The 24,949-nt window shown below is 40.4% G+C and overlaps 2 protein-coding genes across 2 annotated transcripts in view; both read right to left on the bottom strand.

Moving 5' to 3' along the window:
- glis1a (GLIS family zinc finger 1a) overlaps positions 1-24,949 on the bottom strand; it is a 47,488-nt gene that overhangs the window by 12,014 nt on the left and 10,525 nt on the right. Inside the window, exons 2-4 of the mRNA XM_075482849.1 lie at positions 14,659-15,695; positions 7,077-7,238; positions 968-1,099 (exon numbers count right to left, since the gene is read on the bottom strand). Of these exons, the coding sequence (XP_075338964.1) occupies positions 968-1,099; positions 7,077-7,238; positions 14,659-15,546 (1,182 nt within the window). The 5' untranslated portion in view covers positions 15,547-15,695. The remainder of the gene's footprint in view (positions 1-967; positions 1,100-7,076; positions 7,239-14,658; positions 15,696-24,949) is intronic.
- rps8a (ribosomal protein S8a) overlaps positions 1-24,949 on the bottom strand; it is an 85,044-nt gene that overhangs the window by 51,203 nt on the left and 8,892 nt on the right. The gene's annotated exons all lie outside the window — the stretch shown is intronic.

Genomic DNA, 24,949 nt, shown 5'->3' with positions numbered 1-24,949 from the left:
GAAGTATCTGGGAGCTGGACTGACCTGCCTGCAGTCCTGCCCTTTCACCCAATGAAACAAAAGTGATAACAAGAAGAACCAGGACTGCTGAGCAGCTGGAATCCTATATCAGATATAAATGGGACAGCATTCCTCTCCCAAAGGTCCAGAAACTGGTCTTTGCAACAAAGAAGAGGGGATGCTGCACAGTGGTAAACAGGATCCTGCCCAAACTTATTTGAGACGTCCACAAAGAGCTGCTATTTTTTAATAAATTGTTAAATGTCTCACTTTCAACACTTAATATGCTTTCCATGTTCAGGTGTAATTATTTACATTTTTGAAAGCACCTTCACCTTTTAGTATTGGGATTGTACACGGTTACAGTTGGATGTTAGAATAATACACAGATGAAGTTTGCCATCACATCACATCAACATGCATAAAGGACTTTTTTGAGCCTTCACTGTGACACTGTGTTTTTGCAATGTGAACAAATGTAGTTGTTACATGTTCTGGAGTTGGTTGGACGAAATAATCGGTGAAGTCATACAGTCATTTACAGTCTATGGATACCTACTGAGAGATGAATGTTAGTGAATTATTAATCTATTATAATCCAGTCATAATGATCAGTATGCTAGTCGAAATGAGCTACTGTTCTGATTTCTTATCCCTTTAAATTTGGATTAACTAATTGTCATTAGCTAATTATTTACTGAGCAGACGTGCAAAAAAGTTCCTTAAAAAATTCCTTCCCCAACAAACTAAAACAGTATGCTTTGGTCTCCAGTCAAAGAGGAGTTATTAGTTGGTTCAGGGGGAAGTTAAATACTTACTCTGTTAATCGGTGTACTATCTGACCAATAAAAGCTGAAACATGTCTCAAAATTCCCCTGAACGCACCATTAATATCTGCTGGGGTGTGTTTATCATGTAGTTGATCGCAGAGGTAATTATTTCGCTTTATCAGTGTGTGAGAACTTACAGCAGCTGCTGATGGCACCTTGGCCTCCCTCTCCTGGAGGCCTTTGGCAGAATGGGCTTTCACGTGCTTTCGTAGCGAGCTGGGATCGGTGTAACGCTTGGTACATCCCGGGATCTGACAGGCGTACGGCTTCTGTGAAGGATACACAAAAAGGAAAGTTGAGAAAGTTTGAAAGGTTGTACAATGCACAAGGAATGCAAAAATTACAGACATTTTATGTTATGGGATTATAGTTTTTGACATTGAACATACTGAGCCCTGCTGTTTATACTCAAAAACATACTGAAATCTTATTGATGTGGGATGATTGTTTAAAGCAAACTGTAAAGCTTTCAGCGCATGATGATGATTGTACGGTCACACACGATACGATGCCAGACATGAAATATGTTTACAATTAGCAGGACAAGTTCAGCTGAGCCACATCCACACTGTACACATAAACATTTGGAATGGATGTTGTAAATCTGGAGATGACTGAACAAACAGGGAAAGGAAGGATGTGTAGTTATGTCAACATGTTACATAAGCTGCTCCTCAGCTGAGAATGCAGTATATATTTACCTTTCATCTGCAAGCTTAAAAAGAGGAAGAGAGAAGATCTCAGCCACAAACATTTTCATTCATAAAGTGAGCTGCATGCAAGTAAAATGATATGTATCCATCCACATTGTTTTTTATCTTTTAGCACAGATAAAATGCTGCAGCCTAAATAATAACATAAAAATAATAAAAGAGATACATAAACACCAAGGAACTAAATAGCAGTAAGCTGCCTTCACTTCAGAGTTTGATCAAAGCTGCATGAACAGACATGTAATGAGCTCATTTCTGAGTCTAATTCCTCACAGACTTCATTCCTAAATAACTTACAGCGGGACTCAATTAATGAAAACACATGTACAGCATTTATTTGCAGGATTGCACATCAGGAACCGACTAACTCTGTTTGTTAATTGACTGGTGTTAAAATTTAGAGAATCGAACATCAGGTCCAAAGGAAATAAGTGAAAGCAAAAAGTGCCAAAAGTATATTTTCAAATGGAAAAGAAAAAGCTGGCTTAATTTAAAAAGGAAGTAGGGTAGGATCAAGTAAGTGGGACCGTTTCTTTATACTTTAATAAATAAATAGATCTACATTTTGTAGGGATACATTTCCAACATGGATCTGGTATCAGCAGAGATTTACAGTGTGAGTGGGAACTGTTTTATTTACTTTGATTCTTTTTGGGACTTTTGAGCTTTTTCAAACAGATTCATAACCTGTGACCACAAAATCAGGCTGACAGGAAATAAAGATCTGCGTTATAATAAATCCACAGTGACACAACAGCTTAATTGGTCGTGATAATGTAAAGGACTGAGAAGTGCAGTAAATTCTTGAATATGCAAATCAATGTGCGATTACAGTTGAAGACACACTTTCAGAAAAAGAAATGAAGCAAATACAACATCAGATGAACAACAAAACACATTATGTGTCATTATTTATTTAACACATGCAGAAAAAAGCAGCATGTGGAAAACTCAGCACATCCTTACTGCTTCCAGAGGAATTAAGAGGGTAAGTAGCAGCCAGGTGCTGTTAATCAAATACATTTGATTAAGTGATCATCAGTAAGTGTGAGCACCTCTATAAAAGCAGATGTTTGTTGGTTTGTGTTGACACAATACCAAGGAGGAAAGACAAAATGCCTGTAATAGAGAAGTCTGTTCATTGTATTGAATAAAAAAACCTGTATGGATAAGGATGTGAATCTGGCTGTGACTGTAAAGTGCTACGACTAATCACAGTACAAATGCAATCCAATTAACTTAACACCGACGTGTTGTGCTGATAAAGAAAATCATTGCCGTAGGAGATCAAGTAGTAAGTAACAAATGTACTGGTAAAAAGTGTCTGTTAATAATTTAAGTTTTGTTTTATTTAGAAAAGGCATTTCTGTGTGACACTGACTTCATTTTAGGAAAGAAAAAAAACTCTAAGGTGTCATTTTAGTAACACAATACGAGCTGTTTAATCAAACTTGAAAAGCATGTCTTGGCTGGCTGTCATATTTACCAATCACTTACATTCAGCCAGTCTTCCACTGGGCCTCCGTAATGGCGCCACATGCGTCTGATTCCTGATTTGTGACGCAACTGTGAAACCGCCATAAGCCAGCATGAAACCACAAAAGGGGCAAAATAACTTTCTACTCTTGTTGTAATAACAGCGGAGTTGGATGTGCAGCTCCATCTCATCCGTGTAATAAGAGATCTGATTTGCTGGATTACTACTAAATCCTCATTGCTTGTCAGCAGTAGTAAAAATAACTTGGGGCTGCAGAATAAATCTACAGAAGGTATGCAGTTTAATGGTCTTGCTAAATTCAGACTGTATATCAGGCAGATTTGCAGAGAGGGTGGATGATGGGAGCAGTGGCACTCTAAATTAGTGTGTGTGTGCACGATAGCACACACAGCTATTCAAATATTGTTTATCAAATACTTTAAGCAATAAAGCATAGCCTGGTGTAATAGCATATATTTCAACTCTCTGCAGCTTTTTTTTTTGACATAATTCATGATGTATAAGTACAGCTTCTTAACATTCAACATAATATATTTAATAAAAACACTCCCAACAGCTTTACGATGACATTAACAATTATAAAACTAGTATTAATATCCCACCTGACTATGAATCTTGATGTCGTTAATGCAGCTCTACATGTCTCCTCCTGTATCTTCACAGGAAAATAATGTACTTTTTCCTCTTTTACGTTTATTTGGCAGATCAAGTCATGGTTATGATTCACTTTTTAAACAATCTGACACCAAAAAAGCTGCTGGTCAAAAGTTACTGACGATGATCTCTTAATATATTCAAAGAATATGTAATGATGTATTTGTCAGGACCAATTCTATTAATCCAGTGGATATAAAAGCGGTTTAGGGTTAAGGGGACTAGACCCTGTCCAGCTGATATTGGGCAAGAGGTGGGCTAAACCCTGCACAGGCTGTCAGTCCATCACAGTCCATCTTGTAATCTTTTAAAGTGGTCTTGAGCAATTGTTCTCCAAGCTTTTTTGGAGGTTTTTCTTTTGACGTTGGCTGCTCTTTCACTAATTTTCAGTCAGAGGAATGTGTATTTTGCTTGTGTCTACACATAACAAACAATTTAGCAAAGAACGTATTTTAAATTGTATCTTTAAGCACTTTGTTATTAGCAGTCTGTCGCAGAGACATGCAATTTATTTGCATTTCTTTAGTTCCAGATAAGAAAAAAGCCAAATTTAACAGTTTGACGGACATGAAATTGTATTTTTTCCACAACAAGGTGATTCCCAAAGAGCTATTAGCTGAAAACTTGGCATATCTCAGCATGGTGTGCAGTGTATCATTAAAAAATTGGGGGAAACTGGACAAGTGGAGGACAAAAGAAGAAGTGTCAGGCCCAAAAATCCATCTACAGCAGATGAACAGGATCTGAAAGTGATGTCCTTAAGAAAGAGGAAAAAATCCAGCAAAGACCTGACACAGGAGCTGAGAGATGCATCTGGACCTTCAGCTGATCCATCTGCTGTTGGCCCAAGCCTCATCAGAAATGGGCTCCATGGAAGGGTGGCTGTCAAGAAGCTGTTCTTAAGGAAGGGAAACAGGGAGAAAAGGCTGAGCTGTGCCAAAGGACACAAGAAGTGGGCTGAAAATCAGTGGCAGCAGGTCTGATGGAGGGATGAATCCTCCCCAGAGCCCGGAGCTCAACATTACTGAAGCAGTGTGGGATCATGTTGGCAGAGAGCGGAACAAAAGGCAGCCCACATCCAAAGAAGAGCTTTGGGATGTCCTTCAAGAAGCCTGGAGAACTATTCCTGAAGACTCCTTAAAGAAAGGACAGAAAGCTCGTCTGAGAGGGTTCAGCCTGTGTTGGAGGATAAAGGAGCTCAGACCAGATACTGACTTTCAAGCTCGTTAGATTTGACGAACACAAACAAACTCAGAGCAACCTGAGAAAACTAATGAAGGCACAACGAGTTGATAAACTTATAGGTTTATGACAATGCATCATAGTTTAACTTTAACTGCTACAGTACATAGACGTGACAATATTGCCTCTTACGTTTACTGAAGCGGGTGAAAAAAAGGTGTTGTAAAATGGAACTAAGGTAAAGTTCAAGTTAATTAAGATTTACTTTTGGGCAGTAGTTGAATATGTCCTGAAAGGTCATGAAAGCAACCTCATGGACAGAGTCCCAGTGCTGGAATAAATCTGATTTCTGGTGCATGAGAGAAAACCACGATGAGCAAAACTATTTTCTTTTCAGGGAAAGAGACCTGATCCCTGTGTGTATCAGAAGTTCATTTCATCATTTCGTTTTGCAGTTTTAACTTTGACTGTTGACCACAGGAAACACAGGACTGTGATCCCTCAGATTAATCTATCAGTCTTACTATTTATTATTTACTTATTAGTTACTGTGGATGGAGATTCTGCTGGTTGTACTTTGTAAGCCTACAATGACGTGAAGTCATGTTGGGATTTGTTACTTGTGTGTTGTCTCAAGCTCTTCGACTGTGATATCAAATCATTCATTAATGCAGACGCTGTGACCGAACATTTATAGAAACTCATATAGAAACTCATACACTCTTTTTGCTTCTTTTTTAAACTGACCCACAAAAGGAGACTCGGCTAAGGTATAAACAGCTGGCTCACTCTTATTAGTTGTTCTTTAATAGGCCTGTTCAAAGAAAGAAACAGAGAAAAGATCTGGGAAGCAGCTGTGTGGCACTTTAACCTTCTGAGGTGTTTTTCTTTTACTGCTGCCTCAGATGTCTGACTGTATGAAACATTTTTTCAGTCTGTAATGAAAAGAAGATCATATTCATTACAAAGAATTGTGGATTTCACCATCGATGTTGATGAAGATTCTCAGTCATCCAAGTCAGGGTAATCATAAGAGTAAAGGCTGAGTTATACTTCTTTTAACTGGCCTTGCGCTTGCGTCTTGCGCGTATGTTAATGGCTCGAGACGTTTATACTTCATTTTGCTTTGTCGGCGGTTGCGTGTGCTGCGTGGCGATTCACCGCCAGGACAGTAGGTGGAGTAGCGGGTTTTTTCAATGACAAGCCTACTTCGATGAAAGGAAATTCACCGCCAGGAGCTGTTTGGCAAGTCTCTCTTCCATAGATTCATGCTTAAGGTTGCCTGGTTTATAGTCGGTAACGCAAGACGCATCGCAAGACGCAAGACGCAACGCAAGCCCTTGCGCGGTTGCAAGCCCCCCCTTGCGTGCTTGCGTGTGTCACCTCAATTTTCTAAACTTCACGCAAGACGCAAGCGCAAGCCACTGGCTGTGGTCGAAACCGCCTACTACTTGATCGATCTGACAGTATGCAGAGCGTTTACACACAGTGCACTTCACTCCTGCCCGAGCTGAAATCAGCCGGCCTGAAAAGCTGATTTCCCTTAAGCTATAGGCTAAACTCTGTAAATATATAACTTTAGCAACATTTGAAACATTTTCAGGCGAGAAAGTAGTCGTTTAGACCCCCAAGGTGTTGAAAATCTGACAAAATACCGGCTATTTACAAGAAGAAGAAGAAGCATGAATCTATGGAAGAGAGACTTGCTGAAGAGGTCCTGGCGATGAATTTCCTTTCATCATAGTAGGCTTGTCATTGAAAAAACCCGCTACTCCACCTACTGTCCTGGCGGTGAATCGCCACGCAGCACACGCAACCACCGACAAAGCAAAATGAAGTATAAACGTCTCGAGCCATTAACATACGCGCAAGACGCAAGCGCAAGGGCAGTTAAAAGAAGTATTAGTCGAGGTGAAACGTCTTCAAGAAGTCCAGTTGCTCTTATGATGTTTCACCATCTACTCATTTCAAGAAAGACAACCAGTACTGATATATTCTCATGCAGCGCTGCATTAAATACAGATTTTGCTGTTGAAATCAATGCATGGTCTCAAGAACACTTCTGAAAACTGTTGTCACTGAATGCAGCGTATTTTTGCATCTGCAAATGTCAGCAAAAAAAAAAAAAAATCCAGAGATGCTCTCTCAGGTTAAAGGTGCTGTTTAATGGACAGAGCAGTCTGTCGGGTGCTCACTGACCGTGTCCAGGTGTGTGCGCTGGTGTTTGGCCCGGTCACTGGAGTTGCTGAAGGCCTTGAGGCAGCCAGGGTGCTGGCAGATGTACGGTTTCTCCCCCGTGTGGCTTCTCAGGTGGATCTTCAGGTTCTCCAGACGAGAGAATGCCTTGGAGCAGCCCTCAAACTAAGAAGGTAGACAGTAAAAAAAAAAAAAACTTAAGAAAAATAGAAATTAAAAGAATTGGGTGTATGTATTTCCACATGAAACAGGATGTTGGTTCAAGGTTACACTTTATCATGTGTTAATTTGAGTTTGAGTCCACACAATTTGAATGACTTCAGTCAAGTTTGCTTGGGTTCATTCAATGTAATTTTTTGAGGGTTATTATCACATAAAATCTCATTCAGAGTACGATTCAGTAACCACTTTTACCCTGGAGGTCTGTGCATTAAAACCAAGCTGTATCTGTTATTAAAACTCGACCCTCTGCCACTCTTACGTGCAGTACATTCAGTCAAGAGGTTGCGTTGTCACTACTACAATTAACATTGCGTCATGCTTCAAATTTATTATATATAATAAACTGAAGTCACTCACTTCAGTTACAAAGCTCTCATTTAAAGTTTAAGTTCGATGGCAGTAGTGACACAGAGACTCAGAGTAGTTAATAGGTGTCATTTTTCATAGTTTTTCAGTTTGGTCTAATAGCTGTGAGGCTGTTACTGAGTGAATTTTAGGATGTTTTTCCACTGGAAATTGAAAAAAAGGAAATAAATAAAAAATTCCTACATTTTTCCACTTGTAGTTGTCTTGCAGCTCTTTCATGACATGACAGAATTATGGACATGTGAACATGAAAATGTGGAAACCAAGTTCAGTATATTTTTGTGACAACCTAACCAGATAATTTGTAGCATCCAAACATAACATGGACATTAATTCTAACCCTAAACATGCACTTTTAACCACTAAGCCTAACCATTCGCTAATGAGAGCCCATTAAAAAGTAAAGACTCGTGAGAGGGGGGAATGCAGAAAGGCACAACTGTGAAGGTGCTCAGCAGGCAGAGGTGTGACCAGAATTGCATGTGTGGGTGGGCAGTTAGCTCATCTGGGGGTGCAGAAAACAATACCTGAAAAAAAAAAAAAATCAGTGGAAAACCACTACTACAACTTCAAGCATAATAATAATAATAATAATAATAATAATAATAATAGTAATAATTCAATTCGGTAATGAAAATATAATATATATATATATATATATATATATATATATATATATATTTTTTTTTTGTAAAGAAATGTAGAACTTGTATGATACATGCAAACGCACCATTACAACGCCATCAGGGTCACAAGAAATGTGTTCACCAAGTAACTGCTAAAGAGAAGAAATAAAGCTGAGAGTACTTTAGGATGCATTAGCTTTTGTTTAACATGCTCCACATTCTCCATTGAGGGTTTAAATTCAAGTAGATACTTGGGGCAAGACATCCAGCCAACTCCAGCTTTTTATTACCTTCATTAAAGTCTACATTTCAGATCATTATATACAACAAAAACATCCAAAAATGTGAAAATCGCCTTTTTTTTTCAGCAGCAAGGGGTTAAGGTTACGGAGGGGGGGAAACACGATAACAAAAAAATAAATAAAGCTATAAACTTTGCAGATATATGTTTTTTTTAAATCACCACCTGCATTTATTCTATCAATACAAGACACAAACAGAGATAATTCGTGGCCTTTTTTCTGGCCAGTTTTCTTTGGATGGACAGGGCATTTCTCAGGGGGGCAGGACTTGTTCCTGGGGGGGCAGTTGCCCCCCCCACAGCCACCCCGTAGCCACGTCCCTGTCAGCAGGTATGAGTAAAGTACAGTAAAGAAGATGTGAAAGAGGACAAAAACCCACAAAATGTAGGTTATATCTTTGCAGGAAACAGAGTAATTAGAATATTGTAACTACACAATTTTGAGCTTTCATCGTGAAACTGCAATGCTTTGCACTGTGGATCAAACAGTAATTTCTCGCTCTGGCATGAAATTGGGTTGCTTATCGATGGAATCAAACATTGTTCAGTTTACAGCTGTGAGGGATTGAGTTTTCTTTTTCCATTGGAATCTAGAAAAAGGAAAAGAAATAGCTTTGAGGTGAATGTTTCCAGTTTGCTGCAAATAACTGCGCACAATATATACATGTTAACTGTTTTTATTAACTGTTCGATAAGGTTGACAACAGAGAAATATGGCTTCATTACTTTGAGCATGGAAGAGGCTTATGGAAGAGGCTTAAACTTTATCACCTTCATTAGGTAGATTTACTGAAAGGTCTCACACAGCTGTACCTTATCTGATGCCAAGACGCAGGATCTAAACTCGCTTTGACGTTCCATAAGAGCAATAAAAGCTGGTGCTTTTATAACATGAGCTGTGTTCACAGACAGTGATATCTGGAAGTGTTCCTCAGCTCATGCAGGGATTTCCATGACAGAATCATGCCTGTTTTTGATGTAGTGCTGCCTGAGGGACCGAAGATAATCTAATACTGAATTTCAGCCGTGTCCCTTGAATACAGAGATGATTCTCTGAATCTTTTGATGATATTATGAGCTGTAGATGAAGACATGTTCTGTCTTCACAATTTCACATTGGGGAACATTTTTCTGAAACTGCTCTCTAAATACCCAATCATTTTACTGACCTGCTGCCAATTAACCGAATTAGTTGCATCATGTCCCTCCAGCTGTTTCTTTTTAGTACAACTTACATTTTCAGCCTTCTGTTGCCTCCATCCCAAATTTTTTGAGACTTGTTGCTGCCATCAAATTCGAAATAAATGATTTGTTGTTAGTTTTTTTTCCATAAAACAGTAAAAATCACTTTCAACATTTGACATGTTTTAAATGTTCAATTGTGAATAAAGTATGGGTTTCTGAAATCTGCAAAACACTGCATTCTGTTTTTAAATTGACATTTTACATATTTTTGGGGGATTCAGGTTATACAAAACACCATGTAAATAAAGAAAAACAGTGATTTGGCTTCAAGCATCAAACTATCATATTTCACAATATGAGGCAGAGTGGGACATTGTATTTACACACAGGTCCAGGCATCTGAACCACCTTGTTTAGTTTAGGCAAGAATAACTAGGTTTAGATGATTAGGGTTCGAAATCTTCATCGACTAGCTTAGTGAGTAACAAGCCATGTCCATTTAATAATAATAATAATAATAATAATAATACATTTAATTTTAAAAAAGCGCCTTTCTCAACGCTCAAGGACACTTTACAACACATTAAAAACACAATAAATAAAATAACACAAGTTAAAAAAGAGGCTAGAGGGAGAATGCAACTTGAAACAAATGGGTTTTGAGGGGTAAAGAGTCAATAAGTTGCGGATGTCTGGTGGGAGTGAGTTCCAGAGTTGGGGAGCAGAGCGACTGAAAGCTCTGCTCCCCATGGTGCTGAGACGGGCAGAGGGCACATTTGCAAATGTAGCAGAGATGTGAAAGAAACCTCCCACTACATTTCATCATTTCCAAATCTGTACTTTGTGTCCTGAAAAAAACCTTTCAATCTATAACAGTAAAACAAGGTTCAGGGACAGAAATTACTTGGCTAGATGTAAAAAAAAATATATATTTTACGATGTAAATTCTTTTCTCAGTTATGATTCGCGAATAAAGAATAAACAATCTGTTGCATCTCATTGTATTGCATCCTCTAATGACTACCGTACATAACTACACACAGCAGTCAATCTGAAAAAATCAGAGTATAATCTTCAATAATATAATATTACCTAATCATGGTCTACATCAGGATGCACCTTAGTGTTGGGAAATTTCCATAACTCCAGTTACAATAATGGGCTGCACGGTGGTGTGGTGGTTGGCGCCGTCGCCTAACAACAAGAGGGTTCCTGGTTCAAAGCCTTTTGTCTCTGTGTGGCCCTGTGATGGACCGGAGAGCCGTGCTGGATGTGCCCCGCCTCTCGCCCCATTACAGCTGAGATAGGCTCCAGTCACAACACAAAGACTGTGACTGCAGGTGGAAAATAGAAACTATTTGGTCTTTTACATTAACTCTCACCACTCAGACTTTGTCTTGACAATATTGTGACCCAACTTGCTCCTTTGCTGATGAGATGGAGTCTCAGTCGTCCCTTCTCATTGGGGCACATGCTGATGCTATTCATGTTTATGTTGGTGGACAGACTGGAATAAAAATAAACAAGATGAGCCATATTCAGCATGACTTTGTGGCTGCTTAAGTTTTTCTCTAATTTTGGAACAATGGAGTTCTACTATAAGGCACAGAGAAAGAGGTAGTTATTGGTTTTGGTCTTTGGGACATATAGAATATCACCATTTCATTTGGTCACATCTGAATGTCTCTGAAGCGCCATGAATCCTGACTCAACCACAGCGGATTTAAAACACTTTGGCAACACGTGTTTACAGCCTGAATAGCACCTGTCCACGTTACGAGGTGGTAAATAAGGCTGAATTCATTAACAAACACTGACTGCTTTCATGTGATTCGTTTTTCCATTGCAGCACCAGCAATGACTTCATTCACATATTCAGGTCTGTGCACTTTATGAAAATGAAATCACATTACTGAAGCAACTCAAGTGTGACCAATGACTAATTTTTTGTGTTGATGTTGATTTAATATTAATCTGTTTGCAGGCGACTCTACACTGTAACACATTTATGAGCTGGCAGCAGAGTAGGACACTAAAATGAAGTAATTCAGTTAAGTAGGGAGCGCGTGTCTCCGAGTGAAAACTTCTGAATGAATTATTAATATGAGTCGTGGGTTGGTGACAGCTGGGAATAACAGAGAGTTACTCACTCTCAGGGATGGGGATTTGGCTCCAAACAGAAGGTCATCATGGGACAGACGTGAAGAAATAAGCTTCAGAGAGTGACTGATGACAGAAGTGATGGAGGGTGACGCTGCAACGTGAACTCAAAGGCCACTGTTGTGATGCTTAACGCTGAAACATCACAGTTTTATTCCTCAGACCCATTGTTGTCTGCTTTTGTCTTCGTCCCAAATATGCATCATGAGTAATTCGAAAAGGGCTTTTAAAGTCGAGCTGAACACATTCCCGGTGAGAATTATTCTGTCACAGAGCCCTTTGCTGGCCAGGTGATAAAATAACACGAGCGTGCTTGAGTCTTTTGAGCGACCTCCAAGTAGAGCCAAATCACACATCATTAAACGTCATGCTGCAGATCATGGGCTGAGGTCACTTTAATTATAATTCCCCTGTTGTAGTTGTCTTAGTATAAAAATGGATATTTTCATCGATAGTTTTATATTGTGTCTCAAAAGCAGACAAACAACCTTCAGAGGGAAGTGTGCCACATATCAAAGAGCCTAAACTTACATTAAAAACACAACAATGTATTGAATGGATTGAATTTAGGATTGTTAAATTGTGTTAAATTATGTTGGACAAACACATTTCTATTTAGCCACTTTTCACTATGCAAGCCAGACCCGTACAGCAAAAAGCTAGCCCCGGAGCAAATTCCATTTGCGGCCGCTAGGGGCGTCTAGATTTCTAGGCTAACCTATAACAGCATCCTCAGTACAACTCTTACAGGGCAGCAGGAGGGAAATATGACTCATATCAGTGTTTCCACACCAGAGCAGACGTCACTCTCAGGAGTTTTATCTAAGAAGTTCTCATTAAGAGGCAGGAGGGGTGTGGAGGATGGCGCTACACTTTCAATCATTCATGACGCATGTTCACGACCAACATTTGACAACACTTTCTTCACTTCCTGCGGTCTGAAGCAGGATTAGTGACTCAGTGAGGTAACTTCAGGCTCAGATTGTCAGCATCTCAAAGCTGGTTCACTTCTTAATGAAGTGTCAACATGGCAATTTGTAAATATGGCTGGACACTAAAAACTGAGCGGGTTTAAAAGTTGAAATCAAAAAACTCTTTTTGTTTGTACAAATTATGTAGATGATTATCAGAAAAACATGGCATCGGTCCATGAATCAACTTATGGCTTCTGTTAAAAAGGCCATATGCTGCGCTGAAGATTGTGAGTTGCGCTTACGTCATCACGCTTCGCGGGAAGTTCAGTGTTCACTCGTCTTCAGTGAGGGGCAGTTCATGTGGAGAGAGCTGCCTCCAGTCTGTGTGCCACGGAGTCTACACGGCTGTAGATGATAAACTTCTTTACAACAGTGCTGCGCTGTAAACACAACAGCTGCTTCTTTGCTGTACTTCTGAAGCTCCTTGAGAACTGTTTTCTTTAAAGAGAATTAAAAACATTTTCTACAGAAGTCAGGAGGGAGTTTTAGGTGTGAAAACACTATTTTACAGAATTTGATGATTAAGTACATTCATGTTTTGCAAGAGCCATTTAGAGTAATTGTATCCCTCTGGCCTGTTTTGAAACCTTTTCCTAAATATTCAGAACGACTGTAACTGTTACTAGCACTGAGAAACAGATGTTTGAGGCCCACTGGAAAACAGTCTTTTTTCTTCTTCTTGCACACAGATGCGTGTATATGACAAGAAATGAGAACTATTGACTGTAAAACACACAGAGCACAGCCCGAAGCCTCATTGACTTCAGGTCTTTACTGTAACACCAAGGGTATAAAAATGAATCTAATGAGTAGTTAGAGCAGTTTTGTTTAGGGATATGTTCAGGTGTTCACCAGACAAGGACATTTAGAGATAATTCCTAAGAAAATAGGGCCACGACACTTGATCGTACAACTTTAGGCCTTCATGAAAGGTGACATTACCCATATCTATTATTATTTTTTTCCACATTATACCATTCAAAACTCTGTTTTGCAGAGTCAAAAGAAAGTATAAACAGTGTAATGTTTTCACCATGGGATGCACAAAGGACTGGCAGCAGAGACTTGCTTTACATTGCTTTCGATGGCTCTACATCATCAAAAAGAGGAGCAGAAACTACCTTTACATGCAGACTCTTGTTGAGTACAGCAGCTTGTGGACAACAAATGGAGGATCCTATTGGTTAAAGTCAGGTATCAATCAAAAGCTCAGAACGTTATCTCTATTTTGATGTCGAGGTAACAGAAATGTTTACACGCAAACTGCAATTACGAAATAAAAAAAACTCGGAAGTTAAAGTGTAACTCTTTGTTTTGAATTGTTTTTTGGACTAAACATTTGACTAAATTAAATTTTCTGGGCCTTTGTCAGCGTGAAAAAACTTGTGTTGTTGGTATATTGTCAATAAGTGGGTTTCTATGACACATCACAGGTGAATTAGATTTTATACATTTTCTTTTACTTTCTCTCAGTTGAGTTTTTGTGTTGATTATAGCTACTGTTATTGATATAACTTTGAATGGTTTTGAATCAGAGGAATTTTGGCCATCAAACATTAATGCATTGCCTGTACGGTACGTTACCCACTTGCGGGCTGGACATCAGATTTTTAACAGATTAAAGCAGCAGAAACATTTTGAGTATCAGTTATGATTTTTGTCTGTCATTTTTGACCCTTTAATAATAACAGTAAAAATCAACAACAACAGTGTGTGTTACATTCAACCCGGACCAAAACAAACAGACTCACCATGCATTTATTGGGTTTTTCTCCGGAATGGACCCTCATGTGGATGAGCAGCTTGTAGCGAGCGTTGAAGGGCTTGTGCCGTCGAATGCAGCCGGTCCAGAAACATGCAAACTCTTCCCCTTTGCGCTGGTCGATGTGCACCTTCTCGATGTGCCTCACCAGATCCTCCTGGCAGCTGTATGTGGCACTGCAGTCGATCCAGTGACACGACTGCTCCTGCTGGTCCAGTGCGGGGTTCTGTCCTGCAGGTGTGTTGAGCCCCGGGGAGTGAAGAGGGGACTGGGTCCTGTCTTGACCACCGTAACCCTGAAGAGACTGGCCTAGATGGAAGAGTTCTCCCTGCTGGTTGCTCATTTGAATCTGTTCCCTTTTACACGGCGAGAAATCATCTGCAGGCTCTTGTTTAATCGAGCGATACTCCTCATGGGGATTTTGCTGTTGCAGAGATACTTTGTTGTGGCTATCAGAAACTGGCAAGCAAGAGGTCAGAGGTAAAGATGAGGAGGAAGAGGAGAGGGTGGAGGGTGGAGAAACAAAAGATGTGGCACAGTTGGTGAGCATGTAGGGAACAGGAAGGGAGGGCTGAGGGAAGCAGCTGAACCTCTGGGTGCTGTTTTTTGGGTCTATTTGAGCTTTGGTGGCAAAGTCCTCCACAGACTTTTCCAAGTGGGGTCCAGCTGTCTTACAGCTGAGCAGGGAGGTGAGGTCACATCTCAGCGAGGACAGGGAGGTCCTGGAAAAGCAACACAGGCCCCCTGAATGGAAGGACGGCTGGCAGAAGCCACCAGAGGACAGCGGTGCCTGAAGATCCTCAGCATCCTCAAACACGCTCCCAAAACCAGGAAGAGTCAGCTGGACATCTGGAGGACCAAGGTCAGGGGGCCACATGCCGGCCCCCGCTACCACCAACAGATTTTGGATGATGGTGAGTCTATAAAAGCAACTTTAAAAATCCATTTGAGATGAAACCATCTGGCATCCTCTGCAAGTGTAGTCTTCTGTCATTCGTTCCAAAGTGGTCAGTCATAACTTGAACACTGGGAGAAAGAGAAACCAAAAGCAGATGAGTCATCTTAAAAGACAAAAATCACAGCAGAATGTGATCCTTGTATTCAAAATCCAACAACGGAATAGGCTTCAAGTATTAAAGGACAAAGTGTTGGGCAGGTGAAAAGGTGTTCATTCTTGTAGCTTTTTTTGAAAAAGTTGTTTTGAAACCGGGCCAGATTTCCTCTGATGGAATGATGTTTTTGGTCCAAATCAAACTGGCTGTACAAGTGGCCACTCCACTGAAATGGTTTTGTTCTCTTGACAAAGTTTCTTACTGCTCTCTGAAATGGACATTTCAAGTAACACACACTCACAATTCTGTCAAGGTGTCATGGCATGGACAAATGTCCCATCTCTTCTACAGAGAGATACCCCGAGGGTCATCAAGGGCCTTTTATCGTTGCAGTAAACACCACCTTCTTGGGTTCATTTGTCTCGAATGGCTTCTTGTGTGTCTGCTTCACAGACAATAAAAGTAAATAATACAATTTTTAGAAAGGTAAAAAAACTCACAAACACCTACTTAGGGCTCTTATACACCAAATGAGACCCCCCTGCTGTATGTCCTCAAGTAGCCAGAGTTTAGATAAGTAAAATAGCACTTGAACACACCACAAAGATGATTTCCAACTGCCCGCCAGGACGTATAATCTACATCTGTCGAAGTAGACACAGCTCGCCCATGCAGAAGGGTCAGTAGTACATACATAACACAAGGGAAACCAGAAGACAGCACAGAATACAAAAACATCAACAAAGCAGCGTATAAGTTTTTTTTTTCGTAACATCAAACAGAGATGGTGTCTCTTCAGTTTCTTAACCCCACGTCTATATTGCTGTGAAAAGTGTGATCTCTGTCTCCGGCAGACTAAAACGGATTTACCAGTTGGGGGAAAAAAAAAGTTGTCCAACACCTACAAAGAATCCAAATTGAAGTAGCAGAAGCAGATAAGTCCTCTTTTATATATTTCATCCACTCATGTTCCTTTGTCAAACTCTCGCACCTACTTTACCCAACAAGCAACACGTGAAATCCTGCAAAGTTCTGATCATCTATGTTGTCTTTGTCTTTGGTAAATTTAACACTTCTCTTTCCACAGGCTTCTTACAACAGAAGCTATGTTGTGTTAAAGTGATGAATTTATCCTTCAAATATGACACTTAGCAGCTTATTCCACCATATCAGCTAAACTGAGTCAGACATTTACTGTGACTCGGCTGTGACAGCTTGCCATGCCATTCATTAATCTGGAACATAAAACCTGAAATATCCCACTCTACTCCGTCATTTCCTCTCTGAGTTCAATCATTAACTGCAAATGGACCACAGTAACCAGCGGGAAAGGTTCTGAATGGAGTAAAACCCAAACAAACATGAAGTCCGAGTCTCTTGTCTGCAGTCAAATATTTCAGTGTCACCATAGTGAGCGTGTATTTAGTTTCCTTTGAGCTGCTGTGGCAGCCAAAGCTGATTCATTGCGACAGGCATTAGGGCCACCCTCGCAGCTAACAGCCAGGTGCTGCATGGCAGCTGATTGCCTGGAACCTGCTCCAGATGCTTGTTAACAGATAAGAATCAATGGACCGCATCTCTCCGCTTGCTGCTCATGCAGGGAGGCTGGAAAATGGTGGGCGAAACAGAATTTCCCTCACCCCTGTCACAAATACAGTAGCTCTACTGTGTGAAAGTCCTTCACTGGTTATTGGACTCAATTTCCACTCTTCTCTGCAATCTGCCAGATACTGATGATCTAATTCGCAGCAGGATTCCTGTCACGTGTAATTAGTCATCGGAAAGCTTCAATGGGATTTCATACCAATGGTGATTTAACGAGGCAGTAACTGGCGCACCTCAGAGGATGAGTAAGTTCACTTCTGCAGTTATATTAGCTGATGAGGGAGTCACTAAATGTAGGTTCAGGCCCATAGTTTCCTGGTATAGTCTGGTTTACAGTTTTATGATTCTTCCCGTAAATCGCTGGAGTTCCCCCCACCAGAGTCATGTAGCAGACCAGTCATGGGAACTGTGGTTGGATCTTAATTAGAGAGGCTGCAACGCGTCTGTGTGTCAACGAACTCAGCAGTATTAATAATACTTGTGTAGCAGAAGTGGTTTGGTATGACTTAAGTATGATAATTGCAACCACAGTACCTGCTGGCTTTGAGGGCTGAAACCAATATTAGAGTTTTGAGGGCAAATAAAACAGTCAAAGACAAATAATCGCCTTAGTGCTCATAATGATGTCCACTCTGAAATAAATGTAAGAGATCCAGCAGTGAGTGCAGCTGTGTCTGTTCTCCAAAAACACTTTGGTCCTCATCCAGGAAGAAGACTCAGACAGTGAAACTAAGAAAAGTGACCCACAAAGCCTCAACCGAGCGTTATAAAATAGCAGCCTCATCTCATGTGGTGTCTTTTATAGACTCACTTGCTGAGGTTAGCTAAACACAGCTGTGGCATTTCAGCACAAGCAAATGTGTACTTATCTCAACAATAAGCACTTTGGTTCTGCAGTCACAAAGTTTTTTCGGTGCTTTTTGGTTCAGCTGAAACGTGGGAAAGATAACCTCATTGAAATTAGGAGTGTAAAACATACTTTTTTAATTATGGTCCTTATAAATCGTCCTGCATGCCGTTAGATATGCTTGACAATCCTGGAGATAAATATTAGCCCATTTTTGTACAATATGTTTATATAAATATTTACTTTTAAGAACTATTACTTTCATAAAAAAGGGACCCAATTTTCCAACAAAAATCAAAAATAATTTCACTTCTTAAGTGCTTGTGATCAGCAGTCTAAACACAGCAGCCAGACTCCTGCTGCTTTACAAGCTGGACTGATCAATATTTTCATGTAATGTGTTGAGGACAGACAGTTATCACCCAGCAGGGAACAGCAAGAAAGGGAGTTATATGTTCTGATGAGTGAAAGTTGTGTTGCACTGCACTTTTATGACAAATGAAGAGAAAACTGCCCACAGAGGGATATTTTGATTAAGCTACATTATTAAAGTATCTGATTTCTTGCAATTCATGATTTTTTTCCAAACCTTAGCCGTCTAATTTTTTATACCTAACTTTAATGATGTTGCTTTTAATTTCTACCCTTCACCGAGAGGTCCATACTATGTAAAACAGCAATGGAAAAGCAAGTGAAATAGAGACTGAAATGTAAAAATAACTTCTGTAAGTCAGATAAACATCAGTGCTCAGTACGGGACTGAAACTGAGCTCTTCGGGTTGTCAGTCATGTGTGTAGCCACCTGTTAGTCTAATTTTCATGTCAGTGGATACAAATTGATGGGTTATATTTTCACGGCTTTTTCACGTTTTAGCGTGAGACTGGGTTGGATGAACAACCAAGTCTGTACAGCAGAGATTTCTCGTGTCTTTCCCACTCTCATTCCTGCTTTCTTGTCTACAAAAAACTGTCGCTGTCACACAAAAAAACAAACACAAAGAAAAACACTATAAAGCCTCTTTAAGGGTCCACGGTGTACGACTTCTTCTTAGATCTACCGGCAGAAAAGCAACATGATTTAACTGTAACTATGTTTTCTTCATGTAATCATGTGAAATTAAGATTTATATTGTTTCTGTTTTTGTTTGTTTGTTGATTGCATTTCCTTAAACAGGCCATTTATATCTATGGACAGAGCAGGTCTTTGCACATAGAGCCTGCCAGTCTGTGTTGGCATGGTTCTACAATCGCTGCCACCATTACTCTCACATGCTTTCGAAATGTCACTGAAACCTCCACATTGGACCTTAAGCCCTCAGATTTGGAATCTGAAGTGATACTGCTACTTAAATACACAGCTCCCTCTGCTTGGAATTAGCTGCAAAATCAACTGAATCTTAAGGAGCTGATTTCACTAGACGAAATCAAGAAAATTTTAAACATGTTGGAGGCACATCTGTGGTTGTAAATGCTATGACTGGCCATTCTGCCTCTTAGTTTTGATGTTTAGACTTCTGATGATTTATAATAAATATCATTTTGCGAACAGTGTGTGTTATTTTTGCTGACTTGAGCTGCTGCCTGGCTTGGCCAGGACACTCTTGGAAAACAGATTTTGAAATCTCAAGAATTTTGTTTTCCAAGTTATTTATCCATTTGTTTTCCATATCTGCTTCATAGAGGGTCGTGGGGGGTTGGATCCTGTCCCGGCTGCCATTGGGCAATGGGCAGCGCACACCCTGGACACGTAGCCAGTCCATCACAAGGCCAACACAGAGACAAACAACCATGCACACTCACATTTTCCTAATTAAATAAACGTTAAAAATGTTTTTTTAACACATAAGGAGATAACTAATTGTATAAAAGACTTGAACAGACCATCATACTGAAAATCTGACTCTTTAATGGCTTTACAGTGGAAAGTTACTGTCACATCAAACCAAGGTGAGATGATTGAGCCATGTGTAGTTATCACCATTTACTTTAAGGTTTGTCATAGATCTGATCTGTAACCCTGACAATGAACCTTACTTCACTTCTACATAACAATTGTGAGAGTTTGGTTGGCAAAATGCGTGTTGAAAATCCTGGCTTTAAAACAATACCAGGGGACAGTCTTTCTGGGTAAAACTCCCTGCCAGTGCAGGACGTTCCAGGTTCGGACAATATGTTTGCAAGAGAACAAAATCTCATAAGTTTGTCTGGCTCCGCATTAAAGAAAACAGTAGAATTACGAAACAGGTTTCACAACTGTCACTTGTGTTTTTATGACAGACAAGAGAGACCAGTATCCAAGTAACGGACGGAGTTGGCTGAAAGCTGAGAGTTTACACTTTGTCCTCCACCTTCAAAACATGTTAATCCTGTTGAATCAATTTTGTTAGCTTGTGGTGCGATAATAAATCCTAATTTACTTTCCTTTCAGGTCACCTTTGTTTTTCCAGAGGAGGTTAAATGATCTGTGCTTTACCAACAGCAGCCTGTTATTCATTTTAACAGATAAACACTTTCACACCCAGAAAATTCACCACACATTTGCACAAGAGGCTGCTAAAAGGGCTCAGAGGAGCTTCTCACTGGTTTCATTTCCACAGCTTTGTGAATCTTTAAACTTTCTGGGAGAACAAATCAGTAAAAAACTACTTCTGTACACGTTCCAGCCTGTGCCGTCCTCTACAGTCTGCATCAGCAAATCATTGCACATCACTACTGTTAACACATTTTCTCAGAATTACCTCATGACCAAGAATTATATAACGTCTGTCCACAAAGTGCAGACCTAAACTTCCATTCTTGATTCCAAACATAGATGACATTAGCAGCAAATATGTAGATATACTGCATGCATTTATGTGTGATATTCCAAAAACAATGAATGCCAAAAAATAGAAGGAAGATCGCTTCATTGAGGATTACAGCATTGGTTTATTGCTAGGCTCTCTTAAGGTTTAAGATTCTTCTCTTCTTCAGACATTCTGCTGTAGATCTGCTGCTGTGTTTGGGATCATTGTCCTGTTGATGACCCAGTTTCAGCCCAGCTTTAGCTATCGGACAGATGGCCTCACATTTAACTCTAGAACACTTTGGTATCCAGAGGAGTTCATGGTGGACTCAATAGCCCCTTTCACACTGAGATCCGCTACCTTAGCGGGTCCAAATTGCCACTTCGTCCCACGTCGAGCAATGTGAACGCTTGGCGTGTTGGTGACCCGTGTCGCCTGAAGCCGAGTTCAGGGGGCGTTCCCTAGTGGCAGAGCGTCACACGAAACACATAAAATGCTGGGCGTGTACAATGACGTAGGGTTAAATACACCTGTCTGCATCAAATTTTTCAAACAAACGATGGCGGGACACCTTGAGGACTTGTTTTTGCAATGCAGTTCATGGAGATGTTACTTTACGGGGTGTGGATGATCACAACGTGGGATGCCGCCGAAGAACATATGCGGAGAATACAAGAGCACTATAATCTCCAAGTTGAGGAAATCGCCCTCTGCCACTCCTGCCGTTTTGGTCATTAACCGCATGGAACTTTTTCCTCATGGCTTTCAGTTTGTTGGTCACCTGCGTCTTGCTGCGTGGGAAACCGCGCTCTCCCATCTTTCTCGCCAGCCCTTCCAGCAGAGGTCCATCTTTCACCGTCCCCGACATGTGGCCGTAAATAATGTCCTCTGCTCGGAGGCTGAGGAGCTCGCAGACCTCCTTGTCTCCCCAGTTGGCCATCTTCAAAAATGTCTCGAACTTGAAGTAAAACAGAGTAAAACTCGAAGTGAAACTTGTCCTCACCTGTCGCTGTTGTTCTAAATCAGCTGTCCATTCTGTCTTTTAAACTCCTCTCGTCACGCCACGCCCACCTCCGACACGCGTAAATTGCTTTCACATCAAACTCGGCTCGGCAAAAAGACTAGGGTCCGACGCGGGTCGAATGGCGAGTCGAGTTGACGCGGCAGCCCGGGTCGTCAGTGTGAACGCAACAGCGGACACGCTAAATTCGCGAATTAAACGCGGGTTATTCCTCAGTGTGAAAGGGGCTGATGACTGCAAGGTGCCCAGGTCCTGTGGCTGCAGAACAAGCCCAGCTCATCAGCCCTCCACCACCGTGCTTGACAGTTGGTTTGTTGATATGCTGTGTTTGGTTTCCTCCAAACGTGCTGCTGTGCATTCTGAGCAAACATCTCCACTTTTGTCTGGTCTGTCCAGAGGACATTGTTCCAGAAGTCTTGTGGTTTGTTCAGATGCAGCTTTGCAAACCTAAGCTGTGCAGCCATGTTCTTTTTAGAGAGAAGAGGCTTTCTCCTGCAGCCCTTCCACACAAGCCATACTTGTTCAGTCTGTTTCTAATTGTACTGTCATGAACTTTAACATTTAAAGGAGAACTCCGGTATTTTCAACATTAAGCCTCTTTTCTGAGTAGTCTGCAATGTTTTAGAACCCCCCTCACCGCTTTTTTTATGTTTACTGCTGTCTCTGATATTTGCCTAATTTTGATTCTTCTCAACCTGCTTCAGAACGGCAAGTCATGCGCATGTCTACAAAGGTCCGTAAAAGCACCATAAACGTCCGTTTTCAAAATCATCAACTTACCGGAGTGGTTACTGGTGTGCACTGGTAATCCATATCAAATTTCGTGACGAAAAGTTGCTTCTGTCGTGTTTTATTTGGCAGCTCGTTCATGCTCGCACTATTTTCTTAGCGGTGGCGGAGTAATATCAACGAACATCGAGTACAAAATGTCAAATAAAACACGACAGAAGCAACTTTTCGCCACGAAATTTGATATGGATTACCAGTGCACACCAGTAACCACTCCGGTGAGTTGATTATTTTGAAAATGGACGTTTATGGTGCTTTTACGGACCTTTGTAGACATGCGCATGACTTGCCATTCTGAAGCAGGTTGAGAAGAATCAAAATTAGGCAAATACCGGAGACAGCAGTAAACATCAAAAAAGCGGTGAGGGGGGTTCTAAAACATTGCAGACGACTCAGAAAAGAGGCTTATAGTTGAAAATACCGGAGTTCTCCTTTAACATGTTAACTGGGGCTTTGTTATTGTTAACATAAATCTTAATGCTTCAGATCAGTAAACTGACAAGATTTCTTCTTTTATAGAGCAGCTCACCCTTGCTGATGATCAATTAATCAAGGGTATTTGATTAGCAGCAGTTGGCTGCTACTTACCTTCTTAATTACTATGAAAGCAGTACAATAGAATATCTGAAATAGAAAAGAATTAAAGTGTCGCAACAACTGCTATTGCAGTGCGTCATTGAATCAACACTGCAGGCTTTCATAGAAAAAAAACAGAAACCCGGAAAGTCAAGTATGTAAGCATAAATACAGTTTGCCCCTTGTTTTACGCACACTTGTACAAATCACCTTAAGCTACTTCTTCTGTTCTGTTCAAAGAAACTTTTCATTTTGACAAACGTACACACTGATACAACGAGGTAAGCATTCCCAAAAAGGACTCCAAAGAAGGCTTCAAAAACGCAACACTTCATGTGGACCAAGAGCTCCAACAGGAAGTCAGAACTAATGACAGATGATGCAGAAACACCTGGGAACACCACAGTCCTGCCAACAACCATTCTGGGGACATTCATGCCACTGATGAAGACCACATGGCTGACAGCTAGAAGGTGCCACCTCGTTACGGTGTGCCAGTCACACTGCATCCAAGTCTGTGCGAAAAAGGTGTTGAATGCATTTTTTTCCAAACAGAAACCCCTGAAGCATCCAAGTGAGTGACGAGCTTAATGAAGGGAGCAGTGTGAAGCAGAAACGGCACCTTGACTAACTTCAATGTCGATGCCAATCAAGACACAACCACAAATTCATGCTCAATTTTTTTTAGGCTCAACTCAAAGATTAGGTCTATTCAGGTGACAAACCACTGATGCCTGTGGAAACAGCTTGAATCTGAGGCAAGGAATGCAAAACTGCACCACAGGACCCCAGCAGAGGAGGTGATTACTCTACCATCCCTGTTTATATGGAAACTACAGCTGGAAGAAGCAAAACGTGAAAACGAGTGGAGCAATCGCTCAAAGATAAAGGAGTGTTATTCACATTGCAAATAACCTCAAGGCCCAAGCGGTTACGGTGGTCTCAACGCTTGGGAAAATAAGAAAACACAACCAAATACAGAAGCAAGCTGCAAACAGCACAAACTACAAGGCAAATAAAAAGTGATGTACTGGGACAGACTTGTTGTTGCCATGGTGACTCATAAAGTAACCAAGGTTGACTATTCATCAGTGCTACTGGAAAATGAGTGTGCTGAAAGTTTTATTTTTTATGTAAAATGGACTGATTCATATGCAACTGCTATGTGTTATTAACCAATGTTAACATTTGTCTTAATAGTCATGTAATAATTCAATTAAGACTTAATTCATTCAAAAGGGCTTTTTATCCCTGATATTTACTTCAGAACAAGCTCAATCAAAGTTTTTTAACCAAGAGCACCGTGAATAAAACTGTACACATATAATTACACATTTTTTTAATAAAGCCTTCAGTGAACCACCACTTTTTTCTTTATATTCTTCTTCCAAGTAATCAGACTTTCTTGTAATCTTGAAATCTTCTTCGTGTAAGCGGTCTTGAGCAATAGTTCTCCAACTTCCTGAGAGTGTTTCGAAGTTTTTCTTTGGATATTCACTGCTTTTACACAGATTTTTGTTCCATTCCTTGGACCATTTTCAGAGTCTTTTGTTGTCGTTTTTTTTTTATTTTTTTTTTTAAATCCACTTAACAATAAACTATGA

This window comes from Odontesthes bonariensis, chromosome 14, assembly GCF_027942865.1.
Source record: "Odontesthes bonariensis isolate fOdoBon6 chromosome 14, fOdoBon6.hap1, whole genome shotgun sequence".
In the NCBI taxonomy this organism is placed as follows: Eukaryota; Metazoa; Chordata; class Actinopteri; order Atheriniformes; family Atherinopsidae; genus Odontesthes; species Odontesthes bonariensis.
The sequence above is the reverse complement of the archived record's forward strand: the minus strand, read 5'-3'. Positions and strand labels throughout refer to the sequence as shown.